This window comes from Pezoporus occidentalis, unplaced genomic scaffold (genome assembly GCF_034315485.1).
Source record: "Pezoporus occidentalis ecotype Australia unplaced genomic scaffold, CSIRO_AGI_Poc_V1 ctg63, whole genome shotgun sequence".
Lineage (NCBI taxonomy): Eukaryota > Metazoa > Chordata > Aves > Psittaciformes > Psittacidae > Pezoporus > Pezoporus occidentalis.
In genome coordinates, this window is record NW_026915977.1 from 3,863,880 (window position 1) to 3,881,849 (window position 17,970).

A 17,970-nucleotide genomic window follows, 5' to 3' on the forward strand; every position below is an offset into this window, starting at 1 on the left:
GGCCAGTCCAAAAACTGCATATTTTTGTCGAGCAAAGCATTTGTAGAAAATGTTTCACCCTGCTCTGCTAGAAACAAAAGCGGCCGCAGCAAAGACACTTCCATCCCCCCTGTAGTAAGGGGGGAGCTGGGCAAGAGATGCTCTGTGCTGAGCAGTGAGCCGGCTGTTCATAGCCCCTTGCATGTCCCCAGGCCAGGAGGTGGGAAGTGACATGGCAAAGGGGGCTGGTATATCCTTAATAGATGTGATTTATACAGCAAAAGCATTTCTTTAAAGCCCTGCTGTCAGGGGAGGGAGGCGGGATGCAGAAGGGTCACTTCGCCCATGGCCAGTTTGCTTTCTGGTGCAGAAGATGAGAGCCAGCGGGAGGCAAGAGCCCCACAGAGACACCTTCACTGCCTCTTCCAGCTCTTGGGGTGATGCTGGGAGCACTCCCAGCTGCCTGGTCTTGCTCTGGAGCTCTGGTGAGATGAAGCCCACACAGGCCAACACCCTGCTCGCTCCTGCCAGCATCCCATCTGCAGCACCAGGAGGACCAGGGCTCCACAGGCTGCTGTGACACCCCAAAATGCCCAGCCTGGCTGGCCTTTGCAATGGGCTTTTGGCACCAGATTTTGACACTGCCTGAGATGCAGGAGGATGGAGCAGGGCCACCCCATCCACAGTGGGAGCAGCCCTTGTGCTGAGTAGGGATGCTGCAAAGCAGGCAGCTAACCCACACCGGCTGCACATCACAGGCCTCCATCTTCCCTTGCTCTGCAAATCTGGCTCACCCTGGGGCTCATAAAACCCCCTCTGTGCACGCAGCTATGGTACAGCAGGACGAGGGGGGCACAGGCCAGCACACACCTCCCTGCCCACACTGCTCAGGCCACGCGGCGTGCATGGCTGCACTCCCTGAAAGGCTCTTTCTCTCCCATTCACACCAGCCACAGCAGGATTCGCCCTCCCTTCCGTGCACGCATCCAGGCTTGCATGCAAGCCAGCAGTGCCACAGGGAAGAGCAGAAGGAGCAGGGGTGTGGGCAGTGCCGAAGCATCTCACCAAGGCAGGACACACCAGAACACACACTGCTGCTCCTGGGAAGCCTCTTTGGCTTCCTCCAAGCCCCCCATATCCCATTCCATCCCCAGCTGAATGATGGGGCTACCAACACACAAACTGCATTCATGGGTGGGAGCAAAGCCCTGCAGCCCCTCGTTGCTCCCACACACCCACCTTCAGCGGCTGGGACTGCCAGGGAAGGTGCAAAACCAACCATGGCAACACGTAGAACCCTGCACAGCGTGGATCACAAACCATCTTTCTGACCCCCAGGCTTTCCTGCCTTTGCTTGAGCTGCAAGTGAGATGCTTACTGCGTGGGCATTTCATCAGGGTGCAGGATGAGCCCCCCAGCCTCTGGCTGCCCTGCATCTCCCAGGCACCGCACACCCCATGGACACCCATCCCTTTGCACCGCACCCCCAGCAAGGATGGCCGGGCTCATCTTTCCCTTTTATTAAGAGCTAATTATCCCTCTATTAGTTTGGGGAAGGATAGTGGCGATGCCTGTAAAACCAGCATTCATTAACCCTTTCACCCCAGCCTGGGATTAATTTCCTGCTGACCCCGTGCTGGGCGATGCGCGCCCAGGGGAGCGCGGCCGGCGCGCAGACAGTGGGGCTTTGTTCGGCTGCGGCTGTTGATGCAGTATCGCCTTACGTGTCGAACGCTCCAGCCCCACTCCCGGCGTCCAAGAGCAGCAAAGCCCAGCAGGCACCGGGATTATTATTGGAAGTCCGGGGAGGGCAAGGAGAGGTGTCAGGCTTTGGCAAGGCTGCGGCCGTGGGCTTGTGGGAGGGACCTCACTGTGGGGAGGGGAATGGGCAGAGCTGGGGCAGCAGTGGGACCCACACACCCCTCTGTGCCTGACCAGAGCTGCCTTCTCCCCCTGGGATAAAGCTCTGCCCTTCCCATGCATCTCCTCTTCCCTCATAGCTTTGCAGCTCAGCCCTCTTCATGATCCAGCCACTTGCTCCTTGAGCTTCCTCTCCAGGCTGGCCTGTTAAGAGCATAATTAATGGCCAACACCTTATTACGTTAAGCAGCAGGATGCCAAAGTTCATCACACATCTTTGTTATGAGCTGCTTTTTCATTTAGAGTCTGTCCAAGGTGATTGCCATCCTTGCAACATCCTGGGGCCCAGCAGAGTACCGGCACAGCACCGGCACAGCACTGGCTGGGCATTGGGCTGAGGTCACACATAAAGTGAAACAGGGGTGCCCACAGGTAATGGCTGAAAACCCCTGGCTGGGGTGCCACTGGCATATGCCAAGATGTCTTCTTATGAGAGCATGCCAAGCAACTTCCTCCACTGCCCTGGCCTGTGCCATGTCCTCCACTCCCCACCACTGCTCGGGGCCGTCGCTGCTGCCAGGCATCATCTGGCATTTGTCCATCATATTCCTGGTGGCTCCAAGGCAGTGAGGAAGATTCCCAAGGGTGTTGGTGGGTGATGCGGTACTGGCCTGCAACATGCACAGGCAGCTCTGAGGTTCAGCGGCTGGGGATGCTGCAGTCAGGGAGCTGGGTACCACTGCCCATGAGTGTCAGGTTCAGTGGTGGGAGAGCACAGCCCCTGGCTCCCACCCCTTGGCCAGCTCCAATGCCCACGGCTGCTCTTGCAAGAGCATCATCCCAGGGCAGCCAGGGAAGCAGCACCTTCTTTGCTCGTGGAGAGGGACCCTCGTCCAGTGAAACCACAGGGGTCCCAGGGGGAAAGAGGCCACAGGAGCCCACTGCCTCCCACTGCCTCCCAGGCCAAGCCCCCCAGCAGGGCAGCAGGAAGGGCAGCGCTGGGCACAAGCCACCTGCCAGCAGCCTGGGCAGTCCCGCCATGGGGCTGGGGCAGCAGGAAGCCTCCTGGCGCTTTGCTCTCATTAATGCAAAGCAAAATAAACCCCACAAGCAGCTGCCTCTGTGCTCCTGGCTCCGGCCAGTGACACGCTGCCATTTTACCCACCATTCACCTTCGCAGGTTTCCCCTGTATCCCTCCCCAGGGCCATACACACCACCACGGCTTTGCCTGGGTGTAAGGAGGAAGACGCTGGGGAGAGGAGGCAGAGGCATGTCCTCCTGCACCCCCTGAGCCTCCCATCTCCTGCCCCACACCTCAGGGCTGGACCCACCAAGCCCCTACAGCAGGATCTGGAGTTTTCCCACCCCACCCCAGACACCTCTGGGGCATCTCCCCACGTGAGCTCCCCCCGTCCCCCGACCTGGGTGGAAGAGAACAAAGCTTCCACAGCCTTTCTGAATCGCCGGCTCTTCTTTCTTTCTGGCTCAGCTCCCTCACAAAGACCCCAGAGCCACAGCAAGAGCCAATTTCCAGCAGGAACCTGGCGCTGGGCTCACTCGGGAGGATTACACCAGGCTGCAGGAATTAGGGGGGAAGCCTGGCTGGAACTGAAGCCTCACTCAGCCCTTCCCAGCCAGACCAGGGCTTACAGGTCCAAGGCTGGAGGCAGTCGCTGCGACAGGGACAGGAGCTGTAGGAGACATTCCAGGCATCACCCCAAAGCACAGCAATTTGTCCTGGCTCTGACCAAATTGAATCCTTCTGCGCTGGGTGCTGGCCCTAGGGACACAGGAGGTGGCAGGAAAGGCTCACCTGTACCTCTCCATGGGGTGGGACTAAGCGATGGGTGCACAGCTTGTGCCACCCCCCAGGATATACCCATCCATGGTGCCCTGATTTCCCTACAGGGATGAGCGACTGCTATAGGGGCAGAGCCACAGAGCAACCAGATAAATGTGGTCCAGGCTGGTGGAGAGTCAGGATCCCCGGCTCCCAGGGTGGCCGCAGCGCTGACATTTCACATTTACCTCTCATCCTCCGTCAAGACAAGAAGAAGGAAAAGCTCTGTGTTTCCTTCAGACCCTGTTCCAGCAGCCGGGGGACCCTCTCCAAGGGTTGTATTTCAGTGACATTAAAACCTTGCACGTAATTAATTTACGTTTGCTGTGGAGCAATACTTGTATCCATGCCTTTTTAACAAATGAAAAACTACTGGATTAGTCCTGGAGCTCCCTGCTCTGCCAGGCCTCACGCTGCTGGAAGAAAGCTCTCTCCTTCCCTCCTCCCTTCCCTGCTTTCCAGACCCCTCCTAAAGGTCCTTTCCCTTTCCTATCCCTCCTACCCAGCTCTTTCATCATGGTTGCCCCACCAGGCTGCTGGCAAATGGGGGGGGGGGGTGTCAGGCACGAGACCCCTGTGTTGCTGCGTGTGTCCTGGCTGGCTCTTCCCTCCTCAAGCACAGGCTTCCCACTGGGATACATCCAGGAAAGAGCCATTTCGGGATGCTGGAAGCCCTGCCAGGATAAGAAGGCTGCAACCATCACCCTGGCTTCAGGCCTGCCTGTGGAGAGCAAACCTTGGCAGCACGTGACGTCTTTCTTAGAGCACTTGAGATCAGCTGGTTTTAGATACAGAAAACTGCCGGTCCTTTGTGTGGAGCCTGGGCTGGGCTGCTTCTCGTCCCAGATTTGCTCTGCCTTGGGGCACAGATGGCTTCACTGTCACTAAGGATGGTGCTGCTCGCTGGTCGCTGCGCAGGAGCGCGCAGTGAGCCCTGGATTCCAACCCAGCACAAGCTACGCTCTCTTCTTCCTCCTCCTGTCCTTCTCCTCCTCCTCCTCCTCTCCTATGCAGCCCCGGGGCAGGGACCACTGTCCCGCTCTCCCCGGCACGCTGCCCATGCGATGGGCTGGTGACAAACAGCCCTCCGGTGCATTGCCGTTATTGCTCTCATTACGGAGCCCGTGGGACTCGTTGCATACCACGACAGCCTGATGGATCTTCCAGGCTCCGCTCCTGCAGCGTGGAAACCAGGTGCAGCAAGTCGGTGGATGCTGCAGAAATCCTGGCTGTGGGAAAAGCCCATCGCCTCAACCAGGGGAACCTGTTAGTTATTTTGGATATACTGCAGGGAAACAAGGATAAACTTCCCAATCCTCATTGCAGCAGCCGGCCTGGCCGAGGTTTATTAAAAAGGATTGCTGTTATATAGCCTTTTACAGGCTGGGGGTTTTCAGATGCTCCCCTTGGAGTGGAAATACCGGAGGAGGAGGAGCGGGTTGAAAGGGTGGCTGTGTCCTTGGAAGTGTTGCGGTGAGCTGGGGCAATGGGGTGTGATAATGGCAAAGGGAACTCATAGTACCATGAGGACTGGGGCTCCATTGCCCTGCTTACCCTCAGCCCAGCCAAGGCCAGGATGAGCAAGGGGCTGGAGGCACTGGTGCTCTGGCTCTGTCCCTGCTGCCTCCTGGGGCCAGCTGATCCCATGGATGTGCAGCAGCAGCCACTGCTCAGGGCTTTGTGGGAAGGGGGAAGCTCCAGGACAGGCCACACTTGGCAGTGCTGGAAACAGCAAGGCAAAGAGCAGCCAGGAGGGTGGGAGCAGTTGCAAGAGCACGCTGCAAAGCACCTGTGCTACCTGCACAGCACCAGTGCATGGAGCCACTGCTGCAGACTCAGTCCCCCCAGTGTTGCTGCCTTCCCTACTTGCACCCCCCAGCATACCGGGACAAACAGGGTGATCCTCGGGAGGCGCCTGCACAAACGGAGAGATCAGAATACACCAAAACCATCTGAAAAGCATCAAGCCTCTCTCTGCAGTCTGCTTTCCATTCAGGGAGGTTGCTGCCAGGTTACATGGACCCACTGGTATGTGAGTCTGTGGCTATGAGGCCAGAGGTGGCCTGGGAAGCCTCCTCTGTGATCTCCCCTTCCCAAACAGCCTGACCCTCCCTGCAGCACAGGGATGCTGTGGGTGTGCAGTGAGAGGCGATGCAGCAGGGAGCATCTGCCCTGCATCCAATAGCACCTCCAGCAGCTGTGGCCAGTGTCCAGGCACCGCAGTCAGTGCTGTCTGTGTGTTCCCCACGCCAGGGCTCAGCCCAAGGTCCCCAGCAGCCCCACTGGGGCAGCGTGGTGTCCCATCACCAGCTGAGCCCTGTCTCAAACAGGAGTTGGAAGTGCCGTGGATCTGTTACACCCTGATCCCTCCCCCCAAGGCAGTTTGAGCTTCCCATCATTGAAGCGGGTTACACTGGTACTTTCTATATGGAGTCCCCGTTCCATGGAGTGGAGCACACTTGGGGTGCCACCCTGGCCATGCCACCCGGTGGGCTGGCTCCTGCACCGGGGGCCACAGTGCACTCCAGCATCCACCCTCCTGCAGCCACAGCTCAGGGCACAGCCCTTGCGAACACCCCAGCAGCTGCTTCGGACCCGAGTGGGATGCGGCCAAGGGTGAGTTAATAAACCTGACAGAGAGCTCCTTTACATTAAATAATTAAAATAACGTCTCCAGGCCTGACGGACATCCAAAAACATCAGAGCTTTGCAGCTTTAATGAAGTTTCCAGATCTGGAGGCTCCCAGGCAAAACCCTGCCAATCCTACTCCCTACCAGCCGGCCCTTGGGAGCAGAGCCACCACATGCCTGCATGTCCTTGGCTCCTGTGTCCCCGTGGGCACTAACACTCACAGGTTGGTGTCTTCTCCCCACTGCAGGCAAGGGTGAAGATGCTCCCAGCAAAGCCCTTCCCAGCCCAGATGCTTTTGGTACATCACAGTGCAAGCTGGAGGGGAGTGTGGTGGTTCCCCCAAGCCCCATGCAATGGGGATGGTGCAGCTCCGTTCTACCTGTGCCCATGGTACACCCCCTCTGCAGCAGCCTCAGGACCTACATGGGTAGGTGCACTGGGGGACACCCCATGGGTCAGACAGGGTTTGCCCCAACAGATCCTGCTGTGGGTGTTCCTGATTCTGTGCCAGGTCCCCGTCTGGGTCCACTGGAGCAGCCCTGGAGATGGGGACAACCTGCTGTGCTCCCGCTCCCCGGCCGGGTGCTGGATTACAGGAACCTGCTAAAGTGCTTTTCTCCTTCTCTGGCAGGTCCGAGCAAGTTTGGCTCTTACAGTTTTACCCTTTGGGCATCAGGGACCAGTGAAGCTGTTTAAAATTAAAAGTGTTATTTAATTCACACTGGGATCAAAGCATGCAGAGAAGGATGATTTTCAAACCAGCAAACCACATATAAGCACGTCTGTCACACCCAAAGGCCCACTCCCCCCCACCCTGACCCTGATCCAAATCGGCCCCTGCTTGCTCCTACAGATGTCCTGGCATGGTCCCTGTGGCTCAGGCTGCGCCCCAAGCACCTTGGAACCAGCCCACTGGTTTTGATCTCCTCGGCCCACCTTGTCTCTCACCCCTTACATGTCAGCCAAGAAGTTCATTCTCCACCCCCTCTTGTTCCTTGGCCTCATTTTTCCTCCAAGACCCCATAAACCTGACTCATCCCTGCATGCGATAACCATGCATTCCAGCATCCACAGCCCCTGATGGGACAACCTGGATTGGTGGAGGGTTGGAACTCGATGATCTTTCAGGTCCTGTCCAACCCAAACCATTCCCTGATTCTACAATGCAGCCTTTATACATCGCAGGCCGAGCTTTGACTCTGCCATCCTCTCCTAGAAAACTGTTGGATGAGCTAGAGGGAAGCTGGCCTTGCTCCCCTCCTCTGGATGGTTTTCCCTTTGCCTTTCCTGGAGGATGCTCATTCCTGCCAGCATTCTCTAGGTTGCTAAGAGCCTTCCTCTGACTCTGGAGACCAGTGAGGCCGTGGTGCACCAGCCTCCACACCACCACACCGGTCTCCTGGGATCCACAGGGAAGCAGCATCCAGAAGCTGTAGCCTCTGCCTGGGACCTCACACACTCCTGCATCACCTTGAGCACAGCCTCACCAGGAAGCAACCCCTTCCCCATCTTCCTGCTCTGTCTCCAGTCCTCATCATTCCTCCCATGTCCTGCATCCTGCATCCCAGATCCAAACCAGCAATGAGGATGTCACTAGCATTCCCCAGGACCTTTCTTCTTCAGCCGTCCCGGAGTCCCGGAGCTGGCTCCATGCCACCCGCTATCCTGTGCTGCAAAGTGGTGTCCAAAGTAAAGCAAAATCAGAAACACTGGCTCCAGGCTGAGCAAGGCAGCTAAAGAAACTCACCAAGCGTTTCCCATCCACATCCCGTTTCTCATTCCTAACGTATGGCGCTGCCTGCTACTTCATAGCAATGCAAAGTGCCATATGAAAGCTGGTTATAAAGAGCAAAAGCAATGACTGTGGTGGAGCCCATTTTGGAGCCAGCGAACGCACCATCTGCTAAGGATTTATTACCATCCCATTTCCTAAAATGACTTTTTAATAATTTATCACATGAAGGTACATTGAGAAATGACTAAATAATTATCAGTGCCTAGACGGGATGAACATCCCTGTCCTGAGCCATCTGTGAACGGCTCCCACAGGCTCTGATGGCTCCTGCTGCAGGCACAGCCCCTCGAGCTCCTGCAGGGGACGGGACCAATGGGCACACTGAGCCTGGGGCCATGCTGGTGGTATCAGGGGAGCCTCCAGCTTCAGGGTCAGAGCCACAGGATCATACAGGTTGGCAAAGACCTCTCAGATCATCAAGTCCAACTGTATCCATTGAGTATCCAACCATAGCCATCCATATGAACCCTAAGTCCCTCAAGGCAGAGGAGCCTTGTGAGATGCTGCAAGTATCAGACAAAAATCTGTGCATTTTTAATGCTGACCAAAACAAACCCGACAGCTCCCTCTGACACCAGCAGGAAAAGCCACTGATGAAGTGAGTCAGCTAACTTGCCCCAGATCTCTTCAGACCAGGCTGGGATTTCAAAAGACAACCTGGGGCAGCAAAAAAGCACACAGGAGACAGACGGGTTTCCATAGGAAAAAAACCCTTTTATTTAACAATATATCAGGTTCCATCACGGCTCCATGGAGTTCAGATGCCACAGAGCTGGTTACCGATGCCGATGATATGCTACTGGGCGGGAGAGCTGGAGAGAAGGTGAAAGGAATCAAAAGGAGGAACATGACACGAAGAAAGAAAACTCTGCAGAGCCGGGAGCGCGGCCGCTGGGACCCAACGGGAGCCAAGGACAATCAACCAGCGCGGGAATGCCAAGCCCTGCTCTGTGACATGGCCCCTGCAAGCAGCTTGGAGACCGGCCATCCCCCAGGTAGGTTATGGCACAGAGGGTCCTCATCTCCTCCAGATCATAGATACACAGCCAAAGCCCCGGCGTCCCCCTGCATGGCCAAGCCATGTGGTACCCAAACCGCTCCTGCTGCTCGCCAATGGCATTCCCAGCCCTGGGCCAAAGCCCCAGTCCCGCATGCCCTGCACCAGCAATGGGCCCGGCCACACCTGAGCTCCAAGTTCAAATCCACCTCTCGACTAACAGCAGCAGAGGATGGACAGGGAAAATGTGTCAGCCTGGATGCTCCAGTGGTGCCGGCACCATGGCAAAGGCAGCAGCCCCGCGGATGGTTGATGGCGTGATGTGGGGCTGCCCAGGAACATTGGGACTTTGCCCCATTGGGATGCAGGACCAGGGTGAGGGCGCGGATGCGACGGCATGGGATGTAGATGTGGTCACAGCTCTGAAATGTGGGAGTGCGCGGTGCGGGTGTGCTGGTGCGCGGTGCAGCCTGGAGGGAGGACGAGAGGACAGGAGGTACCAACCCTGCTCCAAACCACCTCAACTCTCCTATAATGCAGATTCACAGGCATTCCAATGAGGAAGTGTGACTGCAGGAGCTCCCTGCTGCCTTCTGGCTGCCCCTGGGGAAGTGCCAGCATGCCGGTGACACCAGAAATGGCTTTCATGGGCATGGACACCTCCCCAACCACAAGGACCCTTGGCACTGTCCCGTACAAAACATGGGCTCTGCTGAAGAGGAACAAGCCACCCCAGCCCAGGCACCAAGCAGAGATCGGGCTGTGGTGCGCTTGCAGCTGGCAACTGGAAAATAGGGATAGTTGGGGAAAAGGATCTGCAACAAGAGCAGCTGCACGGGTCTGGAACAGCGGATCAGGATCTCAGGATGCTGCACTTGAGTTCCACATCCTGAGGTTCGGGCTTTTTTGGTTTAAGACAAAAAATGAGATAAATTTGGTGCTCCTTTAGTTCACCTGGTGTTGCCAAGCCTCCTGCCTGGGGCTGCGGCTCTGCCTGGACCCAGAACAGCCAGAAACAAGCTGGGGATGAGCCAGGTCTGACCCTGCCATGGGTGCTGGGGCTGTCCCAGAAACCAGGGCAGAGCAGCCACGCTCTCTGCTATATCTCAGGGGGACCAAGCACCCGCACACCAGCACAGCCCGCGGGCAGCTCGGGGCTGAGCGCAGTATGACAATGTTTTACACCCGTTCTCATGGTTAGAATTACTTTTTCTTGTTTCTTTTTTCTTTTTTTTTTTCTTTTTAGTTCTCCTTTGTTTTTTTTTCTAAGAAAAAGCAACCAGAAAATAATTCAGAGTTTATACAAAACATCTTTACATTATTTCTTCCAAAAAAGACTAGTATTTACACAAACAAAACAAAAGAAGACAAAAAAAAAAAAAAAAAAGAAAAGAAACCAACCAAACTTCAATGCTTTCAATGAAAAGAACCGAAGGGACACACTCCATTTCAGGACCCAGCAGACCGAGGTGCTCAGCAAAAACCAAGAGTTCAGATTTCACCCTTTCTTCACATATTTACAAGGTTTCTCAGCTGCCCCCAGCAACAGGAATGGAGGTGATGGGGCTGCTGAGCTGCAGCCCGGCTGGGGACAGCCACTGAGCCGGGTAAGAGCGACTGTCACTTTGCTTTTGGCACAACTGTGGCCAGACTCATTCCCTTCTCCTCCAAAACGAACCAAAACTAAATCATCCCCCAAATACCTCCTCCACACCAGCCACTGCTCCCTCCTGATCCACCACCGCCACTGCCCACATCAGGAACCACAGGTCACCACGCAGCAGATGGGAAAGGGCACCAGTGAGGGAAAGGGGGATTTTCTTTAAGACACAATTTGCTGTGATTTCTGAGGGCAGACCCCACTCCAGCAGGGAATGGGGGGGTCCCAGCTGTGGCGGCTCCAGCCCTTCAGCAGCAGCCGAGGGCAGGCAGTGCTGGCATGGATGCAGTGGGGGAGAGGGGCTAAAAGGTGCTACATGGAGGGACCAGGGAGAAGGGCCAGGCCGGGGGGAGCACCCGCTATGGCTCTTCTCTCCCGAGGGCAGTAGCCATTTTAGGGCCCTAGAAGCCATCCTCAGTGCTGGATGCTGAGTGCAGGAGAGCAGGGGCAGCCTGCTCTGCTCCAGCCCAGCCTCCTGCCTTTAATAGAACAACAACCAACAACACAACGCTGCGGGATGCTCCAGTCCCACTCAGGACCGCAGCCAAACCCCCAGCACAGCATCGAGCCACTGGGTTTCCCATCCGCTGCTCTGCCCCTCCTGCCACCCCTGCCCGCTCCTCGTCAAGGCACTTTTGCAGAGCAGCTCTCTCGCTCTATGGGCACTTCCTAACACGGGTTTTGGGGCCCTGGGGACAGGCAAGGACAAACCAGGCCTCGAGCCACCGCAAGCCCGCTGCCCTGGGAGCAGCACCGCCTGCCCCACGCTCACTCCCTGAGCAAAAGCAGCTACTTCTGAAAGGAAAAGAAAGCAAGGAAGGAGAAGGGGGTGGGCGCCAGCCCCCAGGCTGGACAGGCTGCAGACAGGGGGGTGGCTGTGCACCACCTGCCCTGTGTTGCTCACCAGCATCAGCCACACAGCTGGCAGGTCCTCCTGGGAAGATGAAGATGGGAATGATTCCACCAGAAGAGCCCAAGGCTCAACCCTTCCAGTTCTGGACAAGAGAGGGGCAAGGCAAGGGCAGAGTGAGCAAGGGCTGGTGATGCTTCTGTGTGGGAAGCATGGCAGGCAGGGGCTGGCGCTGCAGGGTCCTGTCCCCAAAGACAGGTCCCACAGAAGGGCACCGGGTTCCCCTGGTAAACCAGGCTGGGGCAGGAGCCATCGGCTCAGCTCCCAGCAAGCTAAGTATGGGGCTACAGCCACCCGTGTTACACCTCCATGGGGCTTCCAGCGCCAAGCACCAGCCTCCTCCTGGCACTCACAGCCTCCCCAGCACCAGCCGTGGGTCAGGAATGTTTGTTTTCCAGTTTTCCTTTCCAAGAACAGCCACCCACAGCATCACCAGTTGGCGGACAGGACCGGGGGCTGCAGCTACCCCCTGGTCTCCAGCTGCCCCCTACTCTGCTTCCAGCAGGCTCTGCCCCAGCCCGATGGAAACCCTCCTCAAAGGCTTTTCTCTGCAGTCGGACACCCTCAGGGTGTTGGGAAGAGCTGCCAGGCCAAGGCTGCTGCTCCGCATGGAACAGGAGGAGCACCCGGACTCTCGCGCACTGAATGCTTGAGACATGGTATAATATTTTTTTTTTCTTTCTTTCTTTTTATAAAGAGACTAAAACAAGAGTCAACAGCTATGAACACAAAAGTTTAAAAGGGCAGCGCTGGGAGCAGTGGGGTCTGCCCCGCGGACAGTGGGATGGCGTGCTGGAAGGAGGCGATGGCATGTGCCCGAAGGCGGCGGGCCGGAATCCCGCCCGGAATTCACAAAAATAAAAATGTTACAAAAAAATTAAAATAATTATAATAATAATAATAGTAGTAGTAGTAAATCGGGTTTGCCAGCTTCCTCCCTGCACAGTTGTCTGCATCTTGGCACCTAGGCAAAGCATCCTCCTCCTCCCCACACACAGCTGCTTGCTCCTCCTCGGACCGAGGCTCCTCGCCGCGGCCCCGGCGTCGGTCCAGGCTCCGGGACCCGAGCGGCAGCCGCTGCGGCGCCAGGCGCACGGGCACTTCACACAAGGACGTAGAGGGGTGACGCGGGGAAATCCCAAAGCGAAAAAGGGGAGGTGGAGTCTCTGTGTTTGCCCGCGGTGTCCAAGCGAGCACGGAAAGGCACGGCACCCACCCCTGGCCGGCCGCAGTCCTGGAGAAGAAGAGGAGGATGCTGAAGGCTCACCCTCGAGTCTCGGGATTACAAAAGCTGAGAACTACAAAACTAAATACAAAGGGGAGAATTCAGCGCGCGAGTGTGCGAGCGAGCCATCCGCTCTCCAGCGCCGGACCCTGGCGCTCCCCGCGCCGTGCCGTGGGGTTCATTTCGCTTCCTCCCTCCTGGCGCCAGACCGCCCGTGGGGAGACCCTGGGGGCAGCTGCCCCCTGTGCTCGGCGCTCCCGTGCTCCTGCATCGGCGGCTTGCCGAGGCTGCTCCTCACACCTTGTAGTAAATGTTGGCTGGGCTCTGGGGGGGCATCTCCTGGACAATGTAGACGGGGTGCCCGTAGTCCCCGCTCACCTTCTCGTAGTGCGGGCAGTAGTTGTTCTCTGTAGTCCGTAAGGGGATGATGATGTCGCTGGGCTCGGAGCCCGCATTCCCGCTGCATTTCGGGCTGGCCAAGGTGCTGAGGGACAAGGCTGTAGCTCGCTGCTGCGTGTGCTTCCGGTGCCGTTTGCGGATCTTGATCAGGAGGACGACAAGGAAGATGATGATGAGGATGAAGATGACGCAGCCAGCGCCGATTGCCGCAAAGACAGCCACCTTGGAGCTCAAGAAACCATCGCTGGGACCTTGGGTCTCCTGGCCGTCCTGGTTGACAGATCCTACAAGGCAAGAGGAGAGGGTTGTCAGACCCTGGCAGGCAGCCTGAACCCCATCCCTGTGAGGGGGTCTGTGGTCTGTCCACACACAGACTGCATTGGTGGGGTGAGTGGACGAGCGGTACATCAGAATCCCTCTCCACCCCTCAAACTCAGCACAACAGCTTCCCCCCCACATGCTGCCTGGGGAGGGGAGCAGCTCCCTCACCTCCAAGGGGACAGCAACATCTCCTTACCTTCCCACTCCAGTTAGACCCACCCCTCCCTTTCATCTCAGCCTGCAGGTGCTGGGCAGGGCAGGCAGGAGCCCTGGCTGCTGCACAGAAGGGACCACATGCCCTCTCCACCACCCCAGAGTGCTGTTTCCCCTTTCCACCTGCCAGCCTATGGAGCAGAGCGCTGCTCAGGTCTGGGTGACCACCAGTCCGGACTCTCTGGGAGCCTTCACTCTGCAACAGACCTTGATGCTCTGGTGAAAGTAGGCTCTGATACCTGGAGCCCCATGATATCCAGTTACTGACCCCCTGCCTCCTCCTGACCCCTGGGGCAGGGCAGCCCCAAGTGCCCCGAGGGGAGAGTGTTTGGCTGGCCATACCGGGTGAGAAGAAAAGAGCAACTCTTCCCTACTTCATCTGATTTCACTTTTCTCTCAGCAGGGTCAGGAACTCAGGAAACCACCTTCAAAAGGCTTTCACACTGGCTCAGCTCAAAAACCCGAGGACCTCACCTCCTCCAAGCCCTCTCGGATGTACTGCAGATGGGCAGCAAGGAGGAGGAGGAGGAGAGTGCTGAAACAGCACTTCCCTGAGAAGCAGCTGCCAGGACATACCAGAGCTGGGAAAACAAACCCAAGCTGCTCCGCACTTGCAGCCTGGCTACCTGCGCTGTGCCCTGAGTGGTCCCTGTCCAGAAGGCTCAGGGCTGAGGCAAGGAGATGCTGTGAGCCACAGGGATGGTAGAGATGGGCACAATGCTTATAGTAAACCCAATAGGTCCTTGCTCTGGAGCACCTGGCATTCCTGGGATCCACGCTACAAGCCTGGCTCAGAGCTGCCCTGCCGGCAGCAGCTACCTTCCAGGCCTGTGGGTGGGCAGAGCCTCCATCCCTCCCCTGCGTGTCCCTGTCCAAGCTCACCCGGCTTGCCGGGCTCCTCCACCGCGGGGACCTTGCTGCGCGGGCTCTGTGTGACGATCTTCACGGTGTTGTCGGCCTCCTTGCTCGGCCGACTTGTGGTCAGCTGCTCTGGGATCACTGCGTTCGGATCTGGGGAAAAGAGAGGAAGGGACAAATGAGATTCAACCTGGATGGCAGCAGCTCGCTCCTCATTACACAACTGCCCCAACAATCCCAGCCAGCCACCCCCAGAGGCTGAAGGAAGATAACAGGAGCAGTGCGAGATGCTGAGAGCAGCAGAGCAAGGCTGATCTGCTTCAGGGCTCATGGGAAGTAGCTTCCCCACCCTAATCCCCCCCCCAACTTTTGTTTTCTGAGCTCCCATGCGTGGGCTGGGGCAAGTTTCTTGCATGGGCAGCAGGAGGAACAGGAAGGGAAGGCAGCCTGCCAAGGCTGCAGCACTGCTTCTTCTGTTTATTATAAGTATTGGCCCCACAGTGAAAACACAATAATGAAAAGCAGCCATCAGGAGCTGTGTATCTGAATCAGGGGCTGACACAAGCCCAGGGCATCCTAGGGCTGGGAGGCACCCAGCAGCTCAGGATGGAAGGTGCTGGGGAGCTCCCTCCAGAAGAGCACACACCACAGTCCCTCCATCGGTGGTACCCTTGGTGTCCCACTGCCGCCATCAGCCTGCACTGTCCCCACACTGTGGTGGCCAGCACTGCTGAGAGCTGCCAGGACCAGCGCAAGCGCTGATGCATGCCCAACTGGAACCCCCCTCGGGCCCCCAACAGCTCACGTGGACACTGCCTGTGCCACCCCCCCACTGATGCACTTGCATGGTTCATGGGTCCCATGCTGAGCTAGCTTCCCACCACGACACAAACCACGAGGCACCACAGAACAACTACCCCATTTTAATCCCAACACACCAAGCACGTGCAAGTGTTGGCAAAAGAAAAAAAAAAAAAAAAAAGAGGAGAAAAAAGAGCAAAAAATGAAATTCTGCTGAATTAACCACGGAAGCCTCCCAGGGACCAGCTGGCCCGGCCTCAGCTTCCCCACAATCCAGACCCCTACACACAGTTCAGGGGCCAACATTTTGCTGGGCAAAGGCATTTCGGTGACAGAAGACCTGAGGGTGCAGGGGGACTCACCCTGCCCCACTTTCATGACAATCTTCATGGAGCGTGTTTGGCAGACCCCTCCTTCCCGGTTCTCCAGGCCATCCAGCGTCCCGTTGGAAGTGGCTGCAAGAGAAGAGAGGAAGCGTTAGGCAGGGCTTGTGGAAGCTGGAAGGACAACGCTGGGCAGGTCCCCTCTGTCCCCTAGCAGGAGCTCGGCATATTGAGGTTCATTCCTGACCCCTCATTGCGGCCACTTCTTCACACCTCAGTCTGGCACCCACAGTGTTTAAAACACCGAGTTCTTGTTTTCTACACCTTCTGAAGATGTTTGCAGGGATGAGGATGTGATCCCTCCAGCTTCCCCTCGCTGCCACATCCACACAAGCAAACCATTATCCATGCCTGCACCCTCCTCCCCCTTTAATTCCTGGATAATTTCCTTTGCTCCTCGGTGTATAATAGGAACACATGCATATGCACAGTTTAAATTATACATATATAATTACACACTGTGCCTCAGTAAAGAATGTAAACTCAGAGCCCCAGTGGGGTTGAGTGGCTCTAATTGCAGGGCAGAAGTCAGTTAAATTCACATTAACTTTCTACTTTAGCCGGCACAGATTTTTTTAAGCCTTTCAGTCCTGAGGGAGCTCAGGGAGCCGCACATCTCCCGCTGCCACCACACAGGGAGGGACCTGCACACATCCACGTGCCCGCCAGCCCTCTACCATGGCAGGGACAGCAGGGCAGGGGGAACATGGGACAAAATTAACCCAAAGCAGAGCATGACAGCATTAAGCACCTCAGTGACAGCCCCTGCTAAACACACTCGAAGTGGCTTCTAACCCCCAAAGAGCCCTCAAGTGCCCAGGGGTTGCTGTGCCCAGTGGATGGGTGACGCACTGGGTGTGCATCCAGCTCTCCCTGAGACAAGGGATGGTCCTCAAGATGGCACCTCTGTCCATCGCAGCAAACACAAATCATCCCAGTGCTCCAAATCCAGGCATGGGGATTTATTCTGCTAGGGAAGCAACAAACCCTGGGAGAGGGATGGTGATGGCATACAGCAGGAGTGGAGCTAAGGAAAGGCGGCACAATGGAGAATCGCGAAGCTACGGGGATAGTTTTAGAGAGACAAGGCAGTGAAGCAAAGCAGGATTTGGCCAGCACAGCACAGCTCAATGCCAAAACTCAGCCTCAGGGTTTCAGGTTGCCTGCACAGCCCAATTCCTGCCTCCACCCCACAAAACTCGGGTTTGGGAGGGCGGGTGACTGATGGTCGGTGGGGCTGAATCCATCAGACCCCGCTGTGTGTCGGTGAGGAGGTGATGGGCAGAGGCTGAGTTATGGAGCAAGGTCTTTCTTCTGCACTGGCTTTCCCACAGCAAGACCCTTGGAGGAGGACTCGGAGCTGGGCTACGCCAGAAAGCGATCCTGGATCACGCCGGGATGCAGCTCAAAGTCCATCAGCTCTGTCCAAACGCCTCTGTGCAATGGAGGCTCTCGTGAGAAACACCAGCAAATGTTTTACTAATCAGAAAGTCGTTGGGCCGTTTGCTGAGTTATCACCTCTCCAGCGGCGGGGTTTCGCCTGCCAGCAGCTCCCTGGATGGAGCCGTACATCCACACATCTGGGATTCACTGCCGGGCGGTTTGACAGGAGCACTGTCAGCACAAATCCCGACGCAAACGCCTGGGAATGTAGAGAAACGCCCCCCTACAGCTCTTCTTAACCTGAATAGGCTCAAACTCCCCACATAAACATCTTAGGGAGCTAACTCCAGCAGAAGGCACAGCAGCCCAGTTTTCCCAGGCCAGAGGTGCTGGTTTGGGATTGAAATAAGCCAATATGTCCCAGCTCATGGCCCTGAAGCAGTTCCATTAACAACTTCCCAGCCCCACGCCATGGATTGCTCCATCTTGAACAGACTTCAGCCATTCACACTGCAACACAGCGGGCAGGGAAACCAGAGCAGTCTGTAAAACCAGCCTCTGCGAGACCTCGTAAGGTCTCATTTATAATGTAATAACCTAATTATATCAGAATGATCTACAGAGTAAATATGGGTCCAGCGTGGGGAACTATGAGATCCTGCAAAGGTAGAGCACGCAGCAGTAACAGAAGACAGCATTTCCTCCAAAATAAC

At 56.7% G+C, this 17,970-nt stretch overlaps 1 protein-coding gene across 1 annotated transcript in view; it reads right to left on the reverse strand.

Moving 5' to 3' along the window:
- Positions 1 to 8,800: 8,800 nt before the first annotated feature.
- Positions 8,801 to 17,970, reverse strand: part of EFNB1 (ephrin B1) — a 53,346-nt gene continuing 44,176 nt past the window's right edge. The window contains exons 3-5 of the mRNA XM_062640073.1: positions 15,854 to 15,946; positions 14,715 to 14,843; positions 8,801 to 13,582 (exon numbers count right to left, since the gene is read on the reverse strand). Of these exons, the coding sequence (XP_062496057.1) occupies positions 13,194 to 13,582; positions 14,715 to 14,843; positions 15,854 to 15,946 (611 nt within the window). The 3' untranslated portion in view covers positions 8,801 to 13,193. The remainder of the gene's footprint in view (positions 13,583 to 14,714; positions 14,844 to 15,853; positions 15,947 to 17,970) is intronic.